The following is a 24,641-nucleotide window of genomic DNA, read 5'->3' on the forward strand; positions in this document are numbered from 1 at the left end:
TGGGAAAGATGTCAGTGTTCATGGCAGGTTCCTGAATGTATTATCTGTCTATTATTTGGAGGGGTTGGCTTGACTGACCTGTAGGGATGATCTCGGCTTGTTTCAGTCTTGGAGTGAAGTTAGATTGGCATTACTTTCCCATGTACATGAAAAATTGGTCACTCACTCCTTCTTGACTTGATAAACATCTTTGACAGTCTTGTGGTGGCTGGTGGTATCAAGCATGACCTGTTGCTGCTGTCCGTGGTCCCTCATGACGCTCCCTGCTGCTAAGACAGCGTGAAGTCCCAGGAGTAAGTTGACTGACACCATATTGGCTTGTTCAAGAGAACTCTGTACTGTAAGTTGGGCACTTAAGATATGGAGGATGGGGATGAGGAGAAAATAATTGGAATAAAATCGAGGAAGAGATTTGAAACCTGTACCGTTGATTATAGAATGGAAAAGGAATGAATGGCATAACATGCATGCATGGTGCGTGAGTGATGTCATCAGCACATCCCATTGCAACGCACTGCAGCAAAGAGGTTACGGATCAGCATTTGAGACCATGGCTTATTATCTGCCCCTTTCGTTCCGACAACTACTTCAACCCAATTAATACTGTTAGTGATACAATAACAGTTGACAGACCCATACGAGAGAGGACTAACACATTTCATAGAAGCAGACAGTTAATTCTTTTTTTATTTGAATACAGGTCGTCTCAAGATCCATGGCGGACTAGTTGGACTAATGCATCTACTCTCGTCACCCAATGATAATGTTCATCAAGCATCAAAACTTGTCCCATGGCTAAAAATGGATCTTTGTGTGTGTATGTGCATCTTTGTATCGTATTTCTCCTTATTGCACCACACTAGTTGGCTGCTAATACACCAGGCTCCATGAACCAAACCGGATGATATGATGTCCCCCACAAAAAAAAAAAAAAAAAAAGGAATCAACCATACTACACACCCGAGTTTAACACACCGCCCAAGTCATAAGACATGTAATTATTCATCTCTCAAACCCATCAATCCTTCCTCCTTGTTCCCCCATTATGAAAAAGAACAGACAGACAAGCGCACTCAAGCAGTGACGCCCAGGGCAGAGTTGAAAGCATCCGCAGCCGCCTGGCCCGACTGCGCCGACGCAGCAGCCGAGGCCGACGTGCAGGCCGACACGACGGCGTCAGATGCCTTGCAAGAGGTACCGAGCTGCTGGCAGATGAAGTCAGAGATGACACCGATGGCTAGGGCAGAGCCGTGGTTGAAGTCGGTCTGGTCGGCAGCGGCGAAGGCGTCGGCATCGCTGCGGTCGCTCTGGGGGCCGAAGGAGATGGCCGGGTTGCTGCACGAGCCGAAGTCGAGCGCGGCGGCGCGGACCTTCCAGAGCTTGCGGGCCTTCTTGGCGGCAGCGGTGGCGGAGGTGGCGGCGGCGTTGCATGCAGTCTCTGGTTTTGGTAATCGTTGTTAGCTTTTGTTTCTTTTTCTGGTCCTTTTATACATTTGTATAATGGCAATAGGCAAGAGAGCCCAAGAGGAGAAGAAGGGTGGGGGGGGGACATACCCTGGGTCTCACAGTCGGCCACAGAGAAGCTGGCGGTGCCGGCGTTGGCAGCATCGGCACAGGCGTTGTGCTGGATGGAGCAGCTCCTCTGGAGGGCGGCACCCTCACCGACGAAGGTGTCGCCGTTCACAGAGAAGGGCCTGGTGCCAGTGGAGCTCTCGACGGCGGGCGCAGCGCCACCGAGGGTACCCGTGAAGGTTTGGACGTTGGTACCGGAGGCGGTGGCTGTGGAGGCGTTGGACGCGGCGGCGTTGGACGCGGCGGCATTGGTAGTAGCGGCATTAGATGTGCAGCCGGTGGACGCGGAGCCGTTGGACGCGGCAGCGGCAGACGTCGAAGCGGCGGACGACGCGGAGGTGGCGGCTGGGGTGACCGAGGCAACGGCAGCCGAGATCTCTGCATCGGTCACGTCTGGAACCAGGAGGTTCTGGCTGATGATGCAGCCCACAGCGTCGTTGGCATCATCACAGGTGTTTCCAGCCGCAGTTGGGTCACCAATCTGGGAACACTTTCAGTCAGCAGGGAGGAGGCACATGAGAGAGGGAGAAGAAGAGGATAAAGCTAGTAGCACAGAAAAGAGGAGGAGGGACTGACAGTGCCGGGCGCAAAGGTGCCAGACTGGATGGCCAGGGTAGGGTCAGCGCCGATGGAGGCCAGCTGGGTGGCGACGTTCAGGGCGATCTGCTTGTTGCCCGAGGCGGCGGTCGAGGCTGGGTCCTGGTGCTGGCTGATGGCCGCGATCTCGGGGTTCTGGGCGGTCTCGTTGCAGAGAACCGAGGCCAGGCCCACCGACCCGGTGTTGCGCTCGAGGGCACGGAACAGGATGGCGTTGGCCTGGCCATCGACGTCGCCGGCAGCCTTGGCGTTGGTGAAGGCCTGGTCGGCAACGATCTGCTGGAGGCAGTCGAGGTTCTGCACGTTGGGGGCACCCGTGGCGGCGGCGGCGTTGCCCAGGAGGGCGAAGACGGCGTCCTGGATCTGGAGGGGGTTGTTGAGCTGCAGGTTCGTCTGCGTGGTGGCGACGATGGCCTGGTGCGAGTGCTCCTGGGGCACCTCCCTCTTGGCCACTGCGGGCTGGTAGAGGGAGATGTCACGGGCAACAGCAGTGCCGGCGAGGGCGAGGAGGGTGGATGTGTACCTCATCTTTGCGGCTGTGTTGAGAACGGGGTGGGAAAATAATTGGTGGGTATAAAGTGAATGAGGCAGATAAAAAGAAGGACCGGCCTAGTCGTTATTACAAGAATGCAGAAAAGAGCGTCAAGCTGTGCAAAAGTTCCCAGAACTACTAAAGAGTGAATACCGAAAGGAGAGTGTGAGTGAGGAAGAGAAAGACTTGGAACCTGAGATGATTCTCTCGAGGTTTGCGCCAAGATATATAAAAGAATTCTGGTGGCGCTTGCAGCTGTGATCCACGGCCCCATGCAAAGACGGTCCTTGCCAGTCTTGCGGCCCCTGTTCCATCACGAACCTGGACGTGTGCCAGGTGGTGATGAAGGGGGAGACGAGGGGTCACTTTCCCATGACGAAGGCGCATAGAATGGGCCCCGGCATGATGCCATTCGACATCGGCCAGAGTGGAGTCCGGAATCAGATCATCACAAAAGAGAGAGTTGTTGAACAAGTCCCAGACCCATGGGAGCAGCCTGATGCAAGCAGGGGTGGGTGGGTTAACGGTTCATCCAGATCTTGAGGAGATCCCATCCATCGCCAAGGGGGCTGAGGATAAGCTGCTATGGTAGCTGCTCGACAGGGGACTGAACCGCAAAAAGTGACTTGTCTGTCTGTGTGTTTTGCTATATCACAATCAGCATGCTATAGCTGGACTTTGGTATCACTTACTGAACACAGTTGTTGGTCGTGAGCCTTTCTTCGTTGACGATGTTCACAAGTAATCGTGCGAAGCCATTCTCGAAAGCTTCTCCAAGGAGGTCTACTTCGAATGATCACGTATTTTCCACATGCTCCACTCAGTTCTTAGACTTGTAAAAGAGCCCTGCGGAAAAAGGTGAAGCAAAGCAAGTTCATGGGTCTCAAGGACGGCGCGTATGTCTCACGACTGCCAACGAAGGAGCATCACCCGCTGAAGTGGCGCACAAAGCAGGCCACCGTTCTCCACCTTCACGATCCCAATCTTCTTCTTCTTCTTCTTCTTCTCCTTGATCAAACGATAGGTGCATAAAGTTCAGACCAGCCGACAAGGCTTGAGGTCTTTTGAGGCAACGTGGGCGGCTGTACGAAGATCCTCAAGTTCAGACCGTCGATCGTGCGTCTCATGTCTCGGATGCAAGCGAGCAGAAATGGCAGGGGGGAGGGGAAGACAAGGGGGAAGAAGAAGAAAAAGAAAAGCTGGGGGGGGGGGGGGGGCAAGCTACAGTATTTACAGGCTTGGGTTAGGGGAAGTCAGCGCCCCCCTACATCTTTTGTCATCCCCCACAGTTCCACAGCATACCACGTTTTAACCTTTTGAGCCTCAAGCAACCCAGGCGATATGCTTAATTGACTTTGGGAATAACCGAGGCCTTTTTGTCTTGAAGAGCCAGGGTCTCGACCCATTGCCTCGCAACCGCCTGCAACATCCCAGATATTTTTCTTCTTCTTATTCCCATGACGAGAAGACGATACGTGCTGCAGTGGATGAATTCCTTTTCGCCATCAGCAAAGGATATAGTTATCACAGTCGTAATCATGCAATTGTAGATCCTGTGTCGCTACCACTAACTGACTGATCAGATAGCTGGCGATGTGCAAAACACAGTAATGAGATGAAACAGCACCCAACAGTCTGGTGCCTTGCCTTCTTTTTCATTCCTTTTTGATTTCACTTTTTTTGATTTCATTTTGATTTATCTTCCCATTCTCTTGTCTCTCGTTGAAAACACGCCTTGACAAGGGGTCAGGGTATAGCGTGTTTTGCGTCGTCAAGCCATGCCTCTGTGCAATTCTGAGGCAGAAAAAGATCATGTCGCATCTCGCGTATGATCTACGCAGGCCGCCGCCCAAGGAAAACCTTGCACTACCCACGTATCGCCCTCGTCTACCATTCAACGCCCTTCCTAGCACGCACTCACCAAGATACACACGCACACACACAAGCACACACATTCAATGAGCCTTCTGCGGATAGCTCAAACCTGCTCAGTACATTCGGCCATCTCCGCCAACCCGCAGTCAGGAGACTGACTGCCTGTAGACGCGTGTTGTGTCGTCTACGTCCCAGAGCTGTCGGCAAAGCCACGAGCTATGAACCTTGGGACACAGGAGCTGCATACACCATATTGTTTCTTTCCTCTTCTTTCCTTTCCCTTCTCAACTTTAGTTCTCCCCTGACAAGCTTTCGGTTGCTCGTGCCGATGATGCTCGATCGCCCAGCCCAGATTTACTTTTCCACCACCTCGGATGAACTTGTTCCTCCTAAGTGACGATAAGCGAAAAGAAGAAGGGACAAGGAAAAAAAAGATCTACAGAGGGAGGCTTGTTGTCTCGAATAGCCGCGGATAATCCCAGCCGGCGCTCCTTGATCGCCCGCGCAGGCTGGGCTGTGTCTATTTTGTCGCCATGTCGGGATGAACTTTTCTTCTTCTTCTCTCTTTTGTGGAGGGCGGCAACGATGGGGCATGAGGATCTGCGATGGCCGGTAGTGATCTCCGAAACGATGTGTGCAGTTATCAGGTGAACCTTGAGAACCTCTTGACCTGCGCCTGGACAACCGCTCACAGGCGACATATTGGGATCCCACACCCAACTTGTCCAAGTTGTGGTCGAGCATTAGCAACTGACATCGTCGCCCGGCTAGTGAAAAATCGTGTAGACAATGAAAATCATGCAAGCAGGCTTACCACCCCCCCTGCCCCATGTCGCCTCTTCACTCTTCGTCTCCATGTAGCTGATGCAGACCAGTTTAACCGCTCCTTGGCTTGAATTGATCCAGAATCCCCCGAGAACCTTGGCGTAACGTAGATGAGTTTGATGTTTGAACGGTTGGGCATTTCAACGAAACCATGGATAGATCACATGGCCATTGCTTCTCTCTGAGTTGATATGGCGACGCGAATTCGGTACGGGTACGTTACGAGCCGGGCCTCTCGAGTGCGCTTCTTCTTCTCGCATGGCAAAGACTATCAAGATATTGTCAGCGGTGCCGGTTGTCAACCCACGTCTCAGTTCGTTTCCCTTCACAGTAATATCAACTGAGCCGAGCGATGTGACCTCTCCCTCCCTGCCACATGAATTTTTTCTTTCTTCTTTCGCGTTGTGTTTCTCCTGATCCCAGGGCTGGCGCTCTGCACAAATCTGGCACTTATCGTGGCAAGTTGCGTTTCTCGGCGCTTTCGCAAGCTCCAATGGCTGAGATCCAGCGTCCAACCGGGTGATATAAGAAAAAGAGAAAATAGTTGTTCTTGGATTTTGCAATGCTCAGACGGTTTTTGTACAATGGCATTGAAGGCGAGCCGCTCTAGTATAAATCCCCGCCCGGTTCATCTTTTGCCTCCCACCTGTCTTCCCTCCTGACCCCTCTCTACCCGCCCACGCTGTGCGTCTATAGGCCTGGTGACGTTTTTGTCTCCTCCAGCTGGAACGCTGTCGTCGTCGGTTCTCCACGCCGTACTCGTACAACCTTCCTCCTGCCCTCCCCTGTTGTGTATGTGCGTTGGGATCGTTTAACCGATGACGAGCTTGTCGTCCTCGCCAAAGTCGTACTCTGGAATCTCGAGGTTGAGGGGAGCGGGGCCCTTGCGTATACGTCCAGAAATGTCGTAGTGGGAACCGTGGCAGGGGCAGAACCAGCCACCAAAGTCACCGGCCTCGCCAATAGGCACACAACCCAGATGCGTGCAAACACCTATGAATCACCTGTCAGCCACTAACTCAAGATAGATTACACAATGTTCCTCGCCGCCGATGCAAGGGGAGCTACCAGCCCACATCCACCCTGAGTCGCATTTCGAAGGTGTAAGGAAGTGGCGGCGCTCCTCGAGTATTGCGAAGGGACATCTTCAAGTTGGGGAGGAGGTCGAGTCTTACCCAGCATCACCAGCCACTCGGGCTTCTTCACACGGTCGGCATCATCCTGAGGGTCTCGTAACGATTGGATGCTGACCTTGCGGGCCTCGGCGATCTCGTGCTCGGTACGGTGTCGAATGAAGACGGGCTTGCCACGCCACTTGATGATGACCTATAATACCCGGAAACGTCAGCCAAAAAAAAAACAAAAAAAAAAACAAAAAAAAATTACAAGACGGGACAATCCACAACAAGTGTAGATGTGCAGGAAAGGCACTTACGTTCTTGCCCTCTGGGATAGCAGCAAGATCAACCTCAACCTTGGCCATGGCCAAGACATCAGCCGATGCGGACATGTTCTTGAGGAACTCTGCCAGACAAAAAAACATCGTCAGTTCCATTCATACCGACCACGCCCGTATGGGCCTTCTCCTCCAAGCACCTGGCTCATCCCCCCACAGCCCTCCTCTTGACCCAATTGGACCAATTCCAACAAACACAATCTCTCTCTTCCCAGGCGGTCTCTCTCTCTCACCTTGGATCGTAGATTTGGCACCCATGGCCGTAATGCCGCCCATCCCACCGACGATGAAGTACTGGTACATCAGGTTCTTGTTCGGCGAGCTCTTGGAGGCGTAGTGGCTGAAGTCAGGCACGCGGGTGGTGTTGCGCTCGCCCTTGAAGGGCGACTCGTAGGACGAGCCGGCGTCGGCGCGGGCGGCGGTCGTGGACAGGCATCTCGCGGCGACGGGGGAGGCTCGTGTAGCAGCTGCTGAGCGCGCCAGAGCGCGGGCAGCGGTCGACAGGGGCGCCATTGTGTGTGAGAGAGCGAGAGGAGTGGGGTGTGGGTGTGTGGGTTGCTGCGTGTTGGGAATCGACGACGATGATGTTGATGAGGTCTTTTCCCCGAAGCTTGGACTTGCCGGGAGCTGCCAAATTCTCTGTGGCCTGAGGCGCCAATTGCAAACGGTTGTTGGCTGATTGGTCTGCAGCTCGGTTTGAAGGTGGGTCTGGCCTGTGGCCCGGCTTCACCCGAGCTTTAACCCTAACCCTCGAGATCGGCTGTGGATTTTGACTGCATACCAAGAGTGTGAATGCCAGGGAAACTCAGGCTGGATATAACAATGAATCTTCAATACAAGGTGTGCTTGGGTACCTGAATGAGATTTTGAACCACATGGGCTCATATTGATCTATAAAGGATGAAAAAAACCCGACCACCTATGACAGCTTTAAAGGACCAACTCCCAGCGGCGAGGTCCTTCATAATTTATCACAACAATACATGTATCCAGCCAGTTCTGACGAGTACCGGGAATAAGACAGCCGCCACCTAACCTTTCCTCTCTAATGCATCCTCTTAAGCTCCTCAATGTAGTTCCTCATATCTTCAACGCTCGGTCCCAGTCCCCGACATATGACCTTCTGCGTCTCCTCGTCCATATCTAAGAACCTCTCGAGAAGCTCGCCGTCCAGGAACCGAAAGGGGCCTTCAGCCTCTCGCTCTGCGTTTTTGAAAGCTCGGTATTTTTCAAACTTGAGCTCACCCGCCGTCTGGACAGCCTCGGCCATCTTGGACTGAAAGCGTAGGAGCAGGTCCTGGGCGTGTGATGCCACAGTTCCAAAAAGATATATGGCGCCTTCGACCTGTCGGCAGATTTTGGTCAGCCTCCTGGGTAGCATGTATTGTGTTAGAGGGGGGGGGGGGGGCGGCGCGCAGCGCTTGAAGCTTCCGAACTTACTGTTCCGATGAATGCTTTTGGTATGATCATCGCATTCGGGTTCGTCTCGACGGCAATCTTCCGTATGCGGTTCACCATCTCGCCCAGGTTCATCTCACTTGTCATCTCCATCCTCCTTTGGTCTTCCAGTGTGGGGCCGTCTCGGTTCCGCCTCAATACCATCAGGTTGCCCTGGGCATCCGCTTCTAGCCACGAGTCGTCCTCGATATGACAAACAGCGGTGGCCCAGGCGGACTGATAATGTCGGGCCACCTCCATCAACGCGGCGGCCTTCTCCTCCGTGGCGGGAAAATACTCAACGAGTGAGATGGACTTCATGAGATCCCCTATCGCGATGATATTTCCCTCCACCGCCAGGTCCACAGGGAACGTGGCAGGTCTGTGTGCGGCCAGCCTATCAAACGAACCTGACGTCGAGGACGTCTCCCTATACTTGCCCACCACGACGCTCTTGGTCAGCGAGACGACAACGATGTCGTTCTCCAAGACCGCCAGACACCGACAAGATCCTTTGAACTTGTGGCTCACCAGGAGGTAAGGATTCCTGTCGCTGTCCACCCCGAAAACCAAGAGACGCCCTTTTGTCTCGTCAGCCCGTGAGGCGGTGTCTTCCTCGGCCATGAAACTCGTGCCCACGAGGAATCTCTCTGCTGGTTTGCCGTACGAGTTCGACAACGTTGCGCGTATCACGCATTCCACCAACTCAGGAGATGATGACTGCTCCAACTGGAACGGCTTTCCGACCTTGCTGAAGATGACCTCGTCGACGAGCTTGAATGAGCTCGTGATGATCTCCTCGCCATGCGAGAGCTCGCGCTTGACACAGCCAAGACCAAAGACCTGCTCTGTGGGCGAGTATGCGATCCTCCGTACTGTCTCTCCCATCTCGAGTGGAGTTACGTGTGTCCGCCTTTCGGTGTCGATCCGCGAGATCTTGATGGCTGTCTCGGTCGCTACAACTACCGAGCCAGGATATGCCTCTGTATCAAAATCGCAGACATAAGTTGCGTCCTCTGCTGTTACTGCCGAGTATACAATTCTGCCTTCGGAGCCATAAATCAGGCTGGGGTTCTCTGTAGTCGCAAAGATGTTTGTAAGACCATCAGGGCGAGGCAGGAGATGGAAGCGGGCTTGCTGCGTGCCTAATCTCACGCTCTTGCGCCCGCTCAGCGAGAAATCTGGGGCCACGTTGAAAGTGGCCACAATTCCATCTTCCATGGAAATGAAAAGTGTTGGGCCTCCCACGCCCTGAGGCAGAGTCTGTATCAATGCAAGGTCCCGAGGGATCGAGGAGTTGTCGTCTGTCTTTCTCATGGTCTCGCCTTTCCGAGGATCCAGCGTTGCGAGATCCACGATCGAGATGTTGCCAGAGGTGAAGAACCCGATCACACCGGCATCGAGCAGATGAGGTGAGGCATGGACGCAAGCTACCTGGTCCTTGTTTTCAAAATCCTTGCTCGCAGAAACTGCCAAGTCTCTGGCAATGTCGAGAGACACGAGTGACTTGCCGTCCACAGACAATATGACCCATTTCGAGTTGGCGGAAGCCGCGGTGATGACCTCACCGGGAGGACTCCATATGGTGACAACCATGTGATTCTCAGTGTCCATGAGGATTGCAGCCGCTGTCGTGACCTGCAGTCGCCGGCTGTTCGGCAGGTCGACCGCCAAAAGGGTTTGATGCTCAAAAGACATGCCTTCAAAAGCCTCTACCTCCTCGACCTCTCCAGCCGTGTCAAAGCTGAAGACTCTTGTTTCTGTCAAGAAGGACACGGCAAGCGTGTCAGCCTTTGCCGAACCATGTGGTTTCAGCGAGAACAGGCCTCTCACATCCTGCAGGTCGGCAAGGATGCCGATATCCTCGAGACCCACGCCGCTCCGCACGCTCCTGAGACTACCATCCTTGTGCACACCACTGCCCGTGACAAGGCGAGCCTGGCCAGACGAGTAGGTGTTCCCAAGCTGGCTGTCCCCTTCCCTGTTGCCCATATCCATGACGGTAAAATCAAGCACGGGCGCGACGTTGTGCAGTACTTGGGTCAGCTGCAGGGACTGTGTGGGATCGTCCCCAAGATCGACCTTCCAGAGCTGCGAGTCTCCGTAATGCGACCCGACAAAGAGCATGCCGTTCCTATACACCAGACAGCTCGCGCGGGATGTCTTGCCGAGATATGTAGTCTCCATACTCTGGACCACCACGCCGTCGGTATGTATCGTGAGCAGATACATCCGGCCATAGTCGTCCGCCAGGAAGTAACGTCTCTCGTCGTACTCGGCCCAGGCCACAAATATGGACGCTTCTTTCAGGGGTGCTTCGACCACGGCGTGTGTTGTGTCGTCGACGTACGTGAAACGGGTCTCACCGACCACGATGATACCGCCAAGGAAGGCTCTGTCGTCGGCCGCTCGGAAGTTGTGTCTCTTTTCGTTCTCGACCTTGCGGACTGGTATGAGCAGGGCCGCGCCAGGATCTGCTATATCGAGGGATATCTCCCTATCCTTGTGTGGGTCAAATCTCGATGCCTGGGTATCTTTGTCGTCGGAGGTGAGTCGGTAGGTAGCGAGCTTCGAGTCGGTTAAGTCGGACCTTGACTGGTAGAGCAGGGCGATCTTCGGGTGGCCTGTTTCGGAATAGAGGAAGGTGCTGGACTTGACGAACAGCTCGGATAATCTGACCGAGTCTGTCCATTCAAGCTCGTTTGCCTTGTTCTTGCGCGGGAGGAGCCTCAGCACGGAAAGCACTCCTTCCCACAGGTGCATCGCCATAAACCTGCCAGTTGGGTCGACGATGGCCCTGTCCTGGCTCTGAGAGTCGCGCATGTATTTCTCTGCTGCATCCTCAAATGACTGTGCCGTTTTGAGTTTTCTTTTCTCCTCGTCCCAGACCAAGGTGAAATACTGTGACCTGTCGGTACCGACGAAGAGCAGTTCGGTGGAGGAATCTTTGGGCCGTAGCCTCTGTATGATGGAGATGGTGCCGTTGATGACCTTTGAATGCCTTAATACCAGCTGGTGTGTTTCGGTGAGGCCGTATATCTCGAGCCGGTTCGCCTTGCTATAAGGAGAGATCGTCAGCATCAGCAACAAGAGGGAGAGTAATATCACCACCAGCTGCCATTCTTACGCCACAACCAGGCTCTCCTCGTCCTCGCCAAACAGTCTGATCTGGATAGCGTGGCGGATGCTGCTCGGCCGGTGAATGGGCGCAATGTACGCCATAATTGCGAGGTCAGAGAGCGGGAAACCAGAAAAGGAAACAGAAAAAAGACAAATGCTACAAAGAGAAGGGGAAGAGTGAGGTGGACAAGATCGACTTGTCCATGACGAGCCGTTGCTAGAGTCTCGGCGATATGGATGGTACTCCGTCCTTTCCTTGCAGATCACTGCTCCCTTTCTTGTACCAGAGTGCTATCAAGCTAAGCTCCAAAGTCCGCTATAGCCAGATCGCGGGGTAAGTTGGCTGAAGCGGACCACCCATCCCTAGACCTTGCCGCTGGGCGCAACTGGTGCCACTAACATTGCAGCACTGTAGCACCACCACTACTGCTCTTAGGTCCCGCAGTGCGACTTTAGTGCGTCCTCCTCTACACAACCCCCTGTAAACAAGCTCCTACTCAAGCTCAGGTTACTAGCTTATAGTGGGGACCATCCTGCAGTACTGTACATAGTATATTCTGTTTCTCCAGAGGATCAACTAGACTTGTACTCCTCTCAGTGGTCAGCACTCAAGTGTTGAACAATTTTGGTCATCACGGTTCTATCTCATTACTCAATTTCTTCACTGATTGTATCAGCAAATAGTTGCTTTCCCCCCTCAAAGGGGAAATTGATGGATGAACAAAAGTTTGAACTGTCCCTAGACGCCAAGCATCACTTAATAATCTATTCTTATGGAATGATGTATGAGAAGGGAGTTGTTGGGCCGAACATCACCTCTGAAACTCCAGGGACAGCCATTTGTGCTGCTAGTGAGGCTGAACACCCATTGCGATATGCTTGATGGCCTCCTCGACTGAACAAGGGGCGTTGAGACCAGGTTCCTCAGCAATGGACGTGAAGAAGCAGTGGAAGAAAAGGTGCCCTAGGTCCAAGGTGTACAACAGCACGGCTATACTACGTTAAGTAGCCTCAGCCACTGATAAATCATGAGGCCGACGGCAACAACATGACCAAGACGACAAAACTAAACTTGGTGAACAGATTCAAGATCTAGGAAGACGGGTACGACAGCGGTGTCTGGGGCACGTCCAAGATCATCAACAACGCGGGCCTGCAGCCTATCGCTATTCCGGCGTGCCTTGAGCCCGGCCAGTTCCTTTTGCGCGCTGAGATGGTTGCTCTGCACGCTGCTTCTACTTCTGGAGGTGCCCAGCTATATATGGAGTAGGCTACACAAAGAGAGAAAGAGAGAGACGAGATATTGTTGAGTCAATATGCTGGCGACATTTGTCTCTCCAGATGCGCCCAGATCAATATTGTTGGAGGAACGAACTCTGCCTCGCCAGCGACCTACAACATTCCTGGTATCTATCATGTGTGTGCCTGCAACTTGTATACGCTTGCTTCGCCCATTATTCAACCTCTCGCTAGAACATACTCGTGACTGATAATAAGAACTCGCACAGGCCAATGATCCCGGTCTGTTCATCAACATATACTCGATGTGAGCTTTTCCTTCCCCTGCCGTGAAGCGGAAAGGGCCTTGTCTCTGAAAGCACTCGCCTCGCAGGACGCTCATCCTCACCGTACATTATTGCCGGTCTCGCCCTCTTTTCCTGCTAGCTAGAGGCCTCGTTGGGGTTGGAACAAGCTGTAGGATGAAGAGACATGCTTTGGATTATTGATAGGTGCTCAGCGGCGATTTAGCATCGTCTGCGGTATGTGAGAAATAGTGTCATTCAGGACGAGAAGAAATACGGCTAAGCTTAATAGTAACATCTCCAAAGGAAAGCCAATCAATTTCCATCAATACGACGAGTTGTCCATACCTCATTTATCAGCCGCCCAAGATAACCTTCCAAAATTACTATCCAGATCGCCGACGTGTATTATATAATTTGAAAATCCACCCGCCCCAACATTACTTCCTCTTCGTCTTCTTTCTTTCTTTCTTTCTCCTCTTCTCCATTCCCTAGAATCCGCCGACACCCTGCACCCTCTTGATGGCGCCCGTGATGCCCTTAGCCCACGCAAACCGCCCCGGATCGACTCCAATGGCCCCGTCCGCCATGTTCCCTTGGTCATCCGTCCAGATCCCCGTCTCCTTGTTCAGCGCACCATAGATGTGTGTGTTCTGGTTCCGCCGCAGCCCGTCGATCCAAGCGCGGCACACCTGCTCGCTTTCCAGCAGCACATTGATCTCCTGGCTGTGGAACCAGGACTGCGTGTCCTGGTTGCCGTTGCCCTGGATGCCGATGCGCTCGTCCACGATCATCAGCTTGATGTGGCAGCTGCGCTTCTTCTTCTCCTGGATGATGGGCTTGGTCTGGTCCTTGGCGACGTACCAGAAGTAGTGCAGGCGGTCCTTGGCGGGGCCGGACAGTGAAGTGTACAGCTTGTGGGCGATCATATCATTGTGGCCGCCTTGCATCGGCAGCAGCTCACCCGAGTCGTTGTAGCCTAGGCAGATGTAGCAGTACACATCGATGCCGCGCTCACAGGCAGCGATGATCTCCGGGACGAGCGGCTCTGCGTTCAGGGTCGGGGACTGGATGAAGACGCTCTTCTTGGCGTTGCGCAGGGCCGAGAGCCAGGCTGCATTTTGGGGCATCGAGACCGACTTGTGGTTGGGTGTGCCGTAGGGCGCGCGGTTGACCATGGCGATGGGAAAAGGCTCGTGCACAGTATGGGGGATGTACGGCGTCATCTCGTCTTCGGGCGCACACTCGGGCGCGTCGGCGGGGAATCCGACGTTAATTGTGTGGTTCAGGTGGCGGTTCACAGCCTGAAGCTGCGTTTCTCCCTGCTTTGCAGACACGGATGCCTGCACGCGGAGAACTTCGCCCGCAATGTTGTCATCATAATGCTGGTCGTCGGCAGTAAGCTCCGGTAGTGAATCCGAGGCTCCTGTGGGCAACGGTACATGATTTCCCGGCTGCTGACCCGCATTTAAGAAGGCTGTCGTGCCTTGGTCAGCTGCATTGGTGGCATTGGTTGCCTGACCTTGTCCGCCGGCAATCTGCGGCGCCCCCTCTGTGGATCCGTTCTGGTGACCTGGCACAACGCTTTCGGTCGTAGATGGGCCTGTGACCACATCGGCGCGCTGCGTATCATCGCTCTGCAGTTGATGTTGGCTACCGTCGACATGGCCGGGCTGCTGTGCCTGCTGCTGCTGCTGTGGTTGTCCTCCGTTGCGGCTATAATCGTAGGCTGTCCGCTGCTGCATCTTTGCTGGATCAACCACGGCGTTGTGACCACGAATAGAGCCGTTCGGCCCAAATAAACCCTTATGGGACTCGTCGAAGCAAGAGAGACCGCCCTGGGTGGCAGGAGAGTTGTGGCTCGGCAGCGGGGGTTCAAGGCCCTTGTGCCACGAGATCAGAGCCATGTCGTACAACGAGTCCACGATCGGGCCCTCCATGTGCACCATCATCTCGAGGTTCTCATTGTCCTGGATGTTGTTGCTCTGCAAGATGGCGATCTTCCTATCAACAATCATGTACTTGCAGTGAAACGTTCCGAGGAGTGGATGGTGGTAATTCATGACCTGCAGGTCAATGTTGGGAATCTCGTGCGGTGCCGGGATCTTAACCTTGGGTCCGGTGAACTCCTTCTCTGAGACGACGTAGTGAGGCTCAACCAGTTGCTTTGGGCTGCCTCTGTCGTAAATCAGCTTGAAGACGACCTTGGTGCCCCTCTCACCTGCCCGGCGCGACAGCTCCCGCATGGCATCGGTGATGAACTTGGATGCCGTACTGTTGGCCCAGTAGTTGGTGGCGAGGAAAACCTCCTTCTCGGCCCTGACGATGCAGTTGGCCATGTGCCTTACAATGTCTGGGATCCTAGGACGCAATTGAATTTTTAATATGTCATCAAAGCCAAAACCTTGGTATAGGGAGTACTTACGTTGAGATGACTGTCAGGGGCAATACACCACAGCTGCCCATAAGAGACGGACTGACAACGCCGTGCGCCGGATTTCCCTTGAGAGACATGATTGCATCATGATAAATCTACCATTGCTGTTAGCTGTATGGTCTGACCGAGTGGACGCTTCTTCCTCTCTCCCGCTTTCTTCTCTTTTGTCTTTGAGAATAAATCCTCACCTTCAGGAACAATTCGCTCGGTTGTGTCGGACCCCAATGTCCACACTCGGCAGCCCGTTCCAGGTGATCATTTTCGTCGTGCTTGTCCACGTGATTGCCAGTGTGGTGACCGTACAACTCCTTCCACGCCTTTCCTGGCGCCATGGAGGGATCCTTGGCCAACAAAGACGAGACACTCTCTGGATTGATGAACAGCTTGTACATCTGGTCGCTGATCGGGCCATTGAACACCAGCCCCTCCTTGGCGTCGTGCTCCGTCGCTTCCCCAGACATATTTTCTCCCGTCATCTTCTCACTACTGCTGTTCAGAATATCTTTTCTCTGTCGTGGGGTGGTGACTGCTCGGTAAGGCAGCTCAACGAGCGTTTGATACACAAAACTTCCCAGGTTCGAAAGTGGCTTGCCGCTGGCGTTGGGATCTTTCGTCATGGTGAAAAAGAGAAAGAGACCGAGAGCGGTCTGCGGCCTAGTATAAGAGATGGTGGGTTGCCTTATGTAGGTACTGAGGCGCAAGATGGGCGGGCTGCCTTGCATGCAGGTTCTGGACTCCGCCGTGTGGGTGCTGACGCAGGAAGTAGTATCCACACCACACTTTGAAAGGTGGGAGGGGCCACGCAGCCACCTTGCCGACACACAAGTTTTCGTACTATTTAGTGTAGTAGTTGGGCCTGTAGAGGGGCGAGCGATGATGAGGTTCGGAGAGATCCGCAGGGTCTCAGGCCAAGCTTTCGCCAAGATCCGCGGCTCAGGTCCCAGCAACGACGTCAGTGCAATGCTTGTCCTTGACTAAAGCTGGGGTACGTAGTAGTCTTTGGCCTCTGGGTGCTGGCCAGAATTATGTGCCGTGAGCCGAACAGATTGGTATTGATTGGGTGGTTTTGGGAAAATCATAAAGCCATTGCGTCCTTTCCCAAGTGGCTAAAAAGAATGGTGCATGATGAGTGAGGACCTTGCTTTCAGGTTTGTTTAGTGTGCCATTGCAAGTGTGCCATTGCGCTGACGTCACAACGGGCAGACCAAATGCAGCACATACTTGTTAAAACGTTGGAGCTAAGTATGGCGTAAGATAAACAAGGTTGAGTTGAAGCTTCTCTGGCTAAAACAGAATACATACCCTCCTATGCTGCTACACAGCCAGATTCACGGCGCCTCTGAAACGCATGCAAGCCACACACACTCACAAACAGCTCCGATTTGCCGGGTTATTTGTATGTATAAATGGAAGGAATTGTGATTTATCTGCTGTAACATTTGCCAAATGCCAATTCGCTTGATTCAATTGATACCTAAAATCTGCCGACATCCATCATCCAAAGACACAGATTGACAACATTGAAAAACCTAAACGACCGGAACAGGTCAGAAGACACGCAGGGGCGCGCGCCCCTCTCCTGGCTCCCACTGTCCCAAAAGCAAATCAGATGTTATACACACTTGTTGCAGTTCGTCAGATGCTGTGTCTACAGCTCGTCCACCGCACCGCCGCCCTGAAGCTTCACAAAGTTTGTAGAAGCAAGCTCATACTGGAATTCATTAGAATTAGCTTCTGGACAATGGTAATGAGAAGACTCTCAAGAGGGCCACCTACTGTAAAGGCCAGCGTCATCTTGGCGTGCTGGAGCATGTGGTCAAACGAGAGATACTTCAATACATCGTCGGTAGAGTGGATATGGTTATCACTGTCCTCGAAAGCTGACTCGATGACAAAAGCCGAGGGATAGCCAGCCTTGGAGGCAGACGCGTGGTCGCTACAAGCATACCCGCACTTGGTCTCAACAAAAGGGATGTCGCAGTACTCCACAATGATCTTCTTGATGAACTCGGTGAGCTTCTTGTCGACGTAGTCGACAATCACGCCAACACTCTCTGGCTTGCCTGCATCAACCGTGCGCTGGACGAAGCCGGTCATGTCCTGTTGCAGCATAGCTTTGATATCTCGACCGTTCCGCTCGTAGTCTGCGAAGATGGCTTGGCTTCCCAGGAGACCACCTTCTTCGGCCGAGTACCAGTGAAACTCCTAAAGGCACAGAAACTGTCAGAGAAACAATACGACTGAGAGGGATCAATAACAACGAGGGCGGTGTTTCCACATACGACTGTGTTCTCCAGCTCTCCATTTTGCACTGCGTCCGAAGTCAGGAATACCCGGAACGCCTCCAGAATCGTGACAGTCCCGCTACCATCATCGTCCGCACCCGGCGCCGCAAGAATCGATGGCAGCCAGAGGTTGATAGAGTCCTGGTGGGCGGCAACCACAACCGTAGAGTTGGTCTGCCCAGGGATCGTGGCGATGATGGACGACTGCTGCCAGCTGTGGGGAAAAGGCTCCGCATATATACTCTCTACGCCAGACTCATGGATGATATCCTTGATCTGCTGCAGCAGCCACTCGGATGACTGCTTTCCGTAGTCTGACTTGTAATATCTCGTGTGGAAGGACGTGAACTTCTCGAGGTTGTCGTGCATGTTCGTCTTCGACAGGTTCTTGAGGAGGGGCTTGACTTCATCCTGGAAAGCTACCTTGGCAGGGAAGACGACGCTCGATTGGGCGTTGAGGCGAGATGCGCCGAGGTACTGCGTGTCGGTGATGTCCATAAAACGCTGGCCGTTCTATTTTGGGAGAATCAAGGTCAGTATTGGAGTGCGAGATCCGCCTCGGTGAGGTAGGCAATCATGCTTCGCATTCTACCATCAACTGCTGTCAAGAAGATGAGTCAAAACCTACACGCCTCAGCTCCCACTTCTCCTCCTCCGAAACCCATCGCGTGTCGCCAGGCCCCAACTCGATCAGGTACTGTTCGGTTGCCTCGGCCCAGACGCCGTCGGGGTAGAGCTGTACATTGTCGCCTTCGTTCGCCTCAACGAAACGACCCGCGACAGCTGGCGCTAGTAATGCGATAACGGATGATGCGGCGACCTTCATGATGTCTAAAGAGGTGTTGGAAGCAGTGATGGTGGTGTGGGTTGTGAATGAAAGTCGACGGAGGACTGATCACAAGTGCTGTTTGGAGGTGACCCCTTATCTGCTGTCTTATCACTATGACTGTAGGTGTTCAGCCAATATATGACGGGAAAATGTTAGCGTTTGGCCCAATTAGAAGCTCTGATTTTATGTACCAGGGGGCATGGAGCTCCGGGGATAATTTTGGTCATCCCAGGCAGCACATGACGCAACACCCTGAAACAGTGATCAGGCGTGCCAGTCAGCAGCAGCCCCTTGCTGATGTCCAACCAGTACTGTGTTAGTAAGTAGTTACGACTTGGGAACCCAGCACCAGCCATCTAGACCCAGGCCTACACATAATAAAAATACACCCAGATCTTAAATACTATTGTTGTGGTGGCCAGGGTGGTAGTCCGTAGGACATGGAGTACAGTGGGTCAAGGGTCCTCATACATATAAAGGATACCACCCACTTTTCAAATTCTTTAGCTATAGGCAACAAAAAAGCATCCTTTTCTCTTCTTTTCAATTTTGAACCCTTTGGACAGGTCTAAGACAGGTTTTTCACCCTGTTCTTGTGCCCGTGTGGCCTTAGTTTGCTGTCCTCATCTGTACAGGCACGCTTGGGTTGCACGAGCCCTTGCCCATTGCTTCGGCGGCTGTTCGTTCCTTCTTTCGAGGGCGACGGCGCCCTAGTTCTGGTTCACTATTTATTTACTTAAGGCTCAGAAAGGTGTGTGTGTGTGTGGGGGGGGGGGGGAAGGCGGTTTAACAAAAACAAAAAAGCCAGCAGATTTTCCCATCACTAGCTGTGCAGTGGTTTCCCTGGAAGACGCCGAAATCACAGCTAAGTATGACTGAGAAAGCACTTGCACAGAACTGCGCATCATCGTATTTTCCTCAATAAGGTGAAAAGTTCCAAGGGTAACTTCGAACACTTCTATTAAAAAAAAAAATCATCAAAAACGTGTAAAGACCTCAAGGGAGAGGCTGAACAGGCATGTCTTTATTAGTACCCAGATGCCATGAGGCGTTGAATTGCCTGTAAGCTGTCACAAAGACAGGTAAGGACTTCTTCTTGACTATTATAGCCAAGAGCATTCATGTTCAGAAGATCTCGCCCTGGCATGTATGTGTGTGTATTCACATATTGAAATATTTTATGAAGAAGATAGTGAACTGCCTCTCATGTGCACAATGGTATGAGCACAGGATTGCTTGTCGGTCGGGTCTTTGGCTGCGAGGCTGATAGCAGGACGGCAGCCTTGTCTAAGTGCTCTTTAGCTGTGCCCGGACATCGGAGTAATGACATGGCTTGCTCATCTGTTGTATCAAAGCACTCATGCTATTGTCAGGGGAACGAAAGGGAAGAAAGAGAAGAAAAAAAGCAATCCGAATGACTTTGTGCATGAAGAATGCTCCGCTTGCAATTCATATTGCCAATTTGTAGAGAGTTCCAGCTTGAGACTTACTGAACGGTGGTACTATAGTATCCATGCTTTAGTTATACTGTTATATGCATTGACACAGGGATGTCTTGACTCTAGTGCACTGTTGAGATGAACACATCCGAGGAGCAGCAATGGACCTGCAAGGCACAGATATTCATCACTCATTATAGCAACGTGAGTCTGTCAGGCGCCATGAACTCCTCATGATTTGGAAACTTTGGCATGAACTCGCGGGGTTGTCAAGATGCATGTTACCTACCAAGCCAGCACAACTTGGTTCGGAAGCACGAACTGGACTGACTACTCCATCCGGGACCCTCAGCCCTTACATTCATGTCCAATAGCAGTCATTTCCCGCTGTGAGGAACATGGTCCTCAGTTCTTCCTTTACCTTCATCGCCATCTTCACCTTCCTACCTTTGCCAAGCTTACCTGCCCTACTACGACAGGGATGGCGATCGAGACACACACGAGGGCCCGAGGAGACCACGAGCGAAAGAGGTCCAAATTGCTACCTCAAGCCCTGGCATGAGTTCTGGATTGCCTGTAACCTTGTTTGAATCAGAGACTACATACCAAACTAATGACCATGTTGCCATGTAGTGTACCACATGCGATGGTACTTTTGATTAATGACATACCCATGTCTGGTCCGAATACTACCAAATAATCTGCGCTTATATGCAATGTTACCACCCCAGCCCCCTCTTCCTGTACAATGCGTGCCATCCTTAGCCCTACCACTACCTCATCTGCAAGGTGATCGCAGAGAGGGCTTTGTTTTCTTTGTTTCTTCTGGGTCTGGGATCCAAATGAATCCGATCTCAGGTTCACCTATGCTTTGTTCCCACAGCAGTTCGTCCCATCGCCGTTGCATTCCAGGAACGCCTCCACCTCGCATGACGATCTCTCTGCACGGAAGAACTATGCAAACATGACGATCTGCGGGTGGTTGTATGGCGTTAGGAGCACTAACCTTGAGAGTTGGGGCAGGGTATCCTTGGGGCATCCTGACAGGCCCTCTTCGTTCCCTGCAACTAGGACGAGGTTCCCCTCTCTCCCCCAGGTTCCCCGCATTCTCCGGATCCCGCTAGCTGGGTAGGCGCTCCTGTTGGCAACACAAAGTTCTTTCGTCTCTTTTTTTGTCTCTCTTCCTCTCTCTTCCTTTTGCCCTTGCTGGGCCTTGTGCGACCGCGAGCGCGAACAAGCTGTGTTCCTTGTCCAGTGGAAGAATTTCTGATTTTTGATTAGGGCACATGACCCTTGGGGGCAGAGTGGATCGTCATCCTATAGCCGCCCGAATGGTTGCTTCTTGCGTCCCTCATTTCCCCCTCGGCCCTTCTTCCTGCGTTGGCTCACCGTATGTCTCTCGTTAGGCGGTGGCCAGGTGCAGACCACATGCAGGGAGGGTCTTCTCTGGGGGATTGTTGTTGGAGGAACTTGGAGTAGCACCAACTTCGGGGAACATCTGCCCGCTTCTCGTGTTGGCCGTGTTGACTCGAGGCGGCAGGATGATCTGAATGGTACGTCACTAGGCAGGACATCCTGGACAGCGATCCCCTCATAAGAAGTGCCTCGAGCCCCCCTCTCCAAGAGCAGGTCAGGTCGAGAGCAGCTCTCTGGCCTGTCTGTTGTGCTTGTGCATCTGGGTTGGTACGGTTCACCAAAGAACAAGAACTGCTTGCGTCAGACCTGCTTGCATCCATCCACAGATAAAATGTTGTCCTCCAAGTTGGCTCTTTTCTGCTGCACGGCACTGCTCCGAGCCGTCAACGCCCAGACAGCCACGACGTCTGGGCCTCTGACCTCGTACACGCTGACGGCCGACAACATCACGGCCGTCTTCATACCCTATGGAGCCCGCCTGACCCATCTGCTCGTGCCTGACCGGAATGGCGACTTCCAGGATGTGGTGGCAGGCTACGACAACGCCAGCCAGTACCCAGTCGACACCGCGACCAACCACACATACTTTGGTCCCGTCGTGGGTCGCTATGCCAACAGGATCAAGAATGGCACGTTTACCCTGGACGGCGTGACGTCGCACATCCCAGAGAACGAGAACGACGGCCACGACACGCTCCACGGCGGCACGGTGGGCTACGACGCGCGCAACTGGACCGTAACCTCGTACACCAACGAGTCCATCACATTCACGCTGCTGGATGAGGCCTTTGAGGGCTTTCCGGGCACCGTCCTCACCCACGCCACCTACACGGTGAGCAACACCATCCAGGGCTCTGCGTGGGGCCTGTCCCACCCCAGGATCACCATGAAGACGACCTCGTTCGCCCTCGACCAGCCCACGCCCATCATGCTGGCCAACCACATCTACTGGAACCTGAACGCCTGGAAGGACGAGACGATCCTCAACGACACGACGCTGTGGATGCCCTACGCGCGGCGCTACATCGGCATCGACAACATCGAGGTGCCCAACGGGACCATCTCGACGGTCGCCTCGCACCCGGTGCTGGACTTTACCGCGCCCAAGCTGGTCGGCGCCGACATCAGCGGCGCCGTCGACTACTGCGGGCTGGGCTGCACAGGCTACGACAACGCCTTCATCCTCGACCGGCCCGCGGACGCAGGGCCCACCTCGTCCAACTTCCCCGTCCTGTCAACCTGGTCGTCCACCACCGGCATCCGCCTGGACATCAGCACCAACCAGCAGGGCCTGCAGATCTACAGCTGCAACGGCCAGAACGGCACCATCCCCATCAAGCCCAGCCAGATCGCCCGCAACACCGATGCCCCCGACGGCGGCGCCAAGTTCGTCAACAAGTACGGCTGCATGGTCATCGAGACCCAGGGCTGGATCGATGCCGTTAACAACCCGCAGTGGGGCCTGACCGACTACTGGTACAGCGACCCGAGCACACAGCCCAACGTCATGTATGCTACCTATGACTTTACCACCTTCTGAGGTGTGTGAGCGAAAGTGAGAGAGCCCATGACGGGGTAAACTTCTCTTGCTTGGAGGGTCATGATCTTGAGACGTGACGGAAAGAAGGAAAAGAAGAAAAATATTTCTTTCCCTTTAAATAATTAATCTAATATCTCTTTCCTCCATTGAATAATTTTGCTCGCTGAATCAATGCATGTTCCTCTTGTCGGTGCTATTCTTTCTTCTTTTCCTTCACTCTTTTCTACTTCCCCTGCCTTCATCCGCTACGTCGCACATGATTGGTGGGAACGGGCTGTGGAGACCCAAGTTAGGCAAGACCCTGCGACGGGGTAATAGAGTATGCTAATTTGTCATCCTCCTGAGCGGCACAGCGCAGAATTCCGAGGTCCGCTGCCAAACATCCATTTTCTCAAGACCGACCTATAGGAATAGGGGAATGTGTGGGTTTCCCGTGTGAACAAGCCTCCTCTTAGGAAGCCGCCAACCTCCCAACATCCAAGGGCGAAGGATTCAATAAAATAAATAAATTTTGTACTCGTCCTCACGAAGCAAAGTTTCTATGATACACCCAAAATCAAGGCCTTGTCTGTTGTACGACCACACCCTTGCCCTCCAATCACAATGTCCAGCCAACCGATCCCAATCCTTGTCACTGGCAAGGGCGAGCCCGTTGGACGTGTTGTGATAGACACCCTACAGCCCGAGTACGAAGGTCAGTCAGGGCCCTCCCCAGCCACCCTCTCTCTTTCTCTCACTCTCTCACGATGTCCCCTGCACAATCGTTAGCACACTGTAGATGGGACATGGTAACCAAGTAGGAAGGAAAGATGGAAAGAAAAGAAGAAGAAAAAGAAGAAGGGAAAAAACAGAACTTGATGATTCAATTACATGTAACTGAAAACATGTCTTGTCCCCAGTAATCCACTTCACCCTAGCCAGCGCCGTCAAAGAAGAACTCCCCCTCCTCCTCACCAACAAACCCCCCGCCAACCCAAGCAGCACCCTCGGCACCGGCCACTGGTCCGCCGACCGCCCGCCCCAAGCCCTCCTCCTAGGCGGCGCCTACCAGGACGCCGACATCGAGAGCCTGACGGCGTTGGTCGGCGCGACGGAAGGAGCCGTGCAGATTCCTTGGCTGCGGGTTGATACGCGCAACAAGGCGCCGCCTCTGCAGCAGCCTACCGAGGCGGAGCTGCGGGAGTATGGGATGGATGTGGCAAGGAGGATGAAGGAGATGCTGGGGCAGCTTGGGGCTGAAGGGAAGCTTGGCCCAGGAAACGGCCGTGTTTATTTGGTTTGAAGATAAATGGGGGTGACTGTCTTTTGGTGGTGGTGGACCTTGAGAGCCCAGTGCGGTTCTGGGATGGGGGATTCGTTTGTTAGTCGTAATGAGTTGTAGTCTTGGAAGTCTATGGAGCCCTCATAGACTTGTTCATCTGCGTGAAATATAGAGGCGATCAGGATCGAGTCCTTTGTATTATAGTACTACACCAGTTCAAGAACTTTGAGAACAAGTTCATGGTTGGTTAACATGAGCAATTGTGCAAGTGGGTTGGGAGTGATGTGTAGCCTTCTCACCTCAGTCACAACACGGCACCCAACATCTCTAGAATCAAAAACAGGCTATCAGAATGGTGTCCTTGATGTGTTTCAACAATATTTTGCAACTATATTCACAATTACTTTCACAGACACTTCATACCACGATTAGGTGCCAGCCAGTGTCTGTCTAGCAGCGGCAGTCTCCCTAAAATGCTTTTCATATAGGTAATTGCT

General features: G+C 53.2%; 6 protein-coding genes across 6 annotated transcripts; 2 read left to right on the forward strand and 4 right to left on the reverse strand.

Annotated features, from left to right (window-relative positions):
- Positions 1-5,926: 5,926 nt before the first annotated feature.
- On the reverse strand, positions 5,927-7,434 carry M406DRAFT_355756 (ubiquinol-cytochrome c reductase iron-sulfur subunit, mitochondrial). The gene is made up of 4 exons (XM_040923246.1): positions 7,091-7,434; positions 6,837-6,925; positions 6,577-6,727; positions 5,927-6,394 (listed from the first exon to the last, which is right to left on the reverse strand). Exons 1-4 carry the CDS (start codon positions 7,368-7,370, stop codon positions 6,213-6,215), a joined length of 702 nt encoding a protein of 233 aa, XP_040778869.1. The 5' UTR covers positions 7,371-7,434; the 3' UTR covers positions 5,927-6,212.
- Positions 7,435-7,902: 468 nt separating this feature from the next.
- Positions 7,903-11,516, reverse strand: M406DRAFT_252515 (uncharacterized protein; the record flags this gene model as incomplete). Its single annotated transcript, XM_040916852.1, has 3 exons — positions 7,903-8,202; positions 8,298-11,352; positions 11,422-11,516. 3 exons carry the CDS (start codon positions 11,514-11,516, stop codon positions 7,903-7,905), a joined length of 3,450 nt encoding a protein of 1,149 aa, XP_040778870.1.
- Positions 11,517-13,428: 1,912 nt separating this feature from the next.
- On the reverse strand, positions 13,429-15,835 carry M406DRAFT_252746 (uncharacterized protein; the record flags this gene model as incomplete). The annotated part of the gene is made up of 4 exons (XM_040916863.1): positions 13,429-14,423; positions 14,715-15,298; positions 15,474-15,478; positions 15,563-15,835. The coding sequence occupies 4 exons, from the start codon at positions 15,833-15,835 to the stop codon at positions 13,429-13,431; spliced, it is 1,857 nt and encodes a 618-aa protein (XP_040778871.1).
- Positions 15,836-16,758: 923 nt separating this feature from the next.
- Positions 16,759-18,511, reverse strand: M406DRAFT_275662 (Zn-dependent exopeptidase). The gene is made up of 4 exons (XM_040918258.1): positions 18,288-18,511; positions 17,657-18,172; positions 17,151-17,579; positions 16,759-17,085 (listed from the first exon to the last, which is right to left on the reverse strand). The coding sequence occupies exons 1-4, from the start codon at positions 18,483-18,485 to the stop codon at positions 17,023-17,025; spliced, it is 1,206 nt and encodes a 401-aa protein (XP_040778872.1). The 5' UTR covers positions 18,486-18,511; the 3' UTR covers positions 16,759-17,022.
- A 3,082-nt stretch (positions 18,512-21,593) lies between these two features.
- Positions 21,594-23,032, forward strand: M406DRAFT_355758 (galactose mutarotase-like protein). Its single transcript, XM_040923247.1, has one exon. It carries the CDS (start codon positions 21,675-21,677, stop codon positions 22,881-22,883), a length of 1,209 nt encoding a protein of 402 aa, XP_040778873.1. The 5' UTR covers positions 21,594-21,674; the 3' UTR covers positions 22,884-23,032.
- Positions 23,033-23,400: 368 nt separating this feature from the next.
- On the forward strand, positions 23,401-24,320 carry M406DRAFT_355759 (uncharacterized protein). The gene is made up of 2 exons (XM_040923248.1): positions 23,401-23,577; positions 23,783-24,320. The coding sequence occupies exons 1-2, from the start codon at positions 23,487-23,489 to the stop codon at positions 24,163-24,165; spliced, it is 474 nt and encodes a 157-aa protein (XP_040778874.1). The 5' UTR covers positions 23,401-23,486; the 3' UTR covers positions 24,166-24,320.
- The last annotated feature ends 321 nt before the right edge of the window (positions 24,321-24,641 follow it).

The sequence above is a fragment of the Cryphonectria parasitica genome (assembly GCF_011745365.1).
Source record: "Cryphonectria parasitica EP155 unplaced genomic scaffold M406scaffold_3, whole genome shotgun sequence".
NCBI lineage: Eukaryota > Fungi > Ascomycota > Sordariomycetes > Diaporthales > Cryphonectriaceae > Cryphonectria > Cryphonectria parasitica.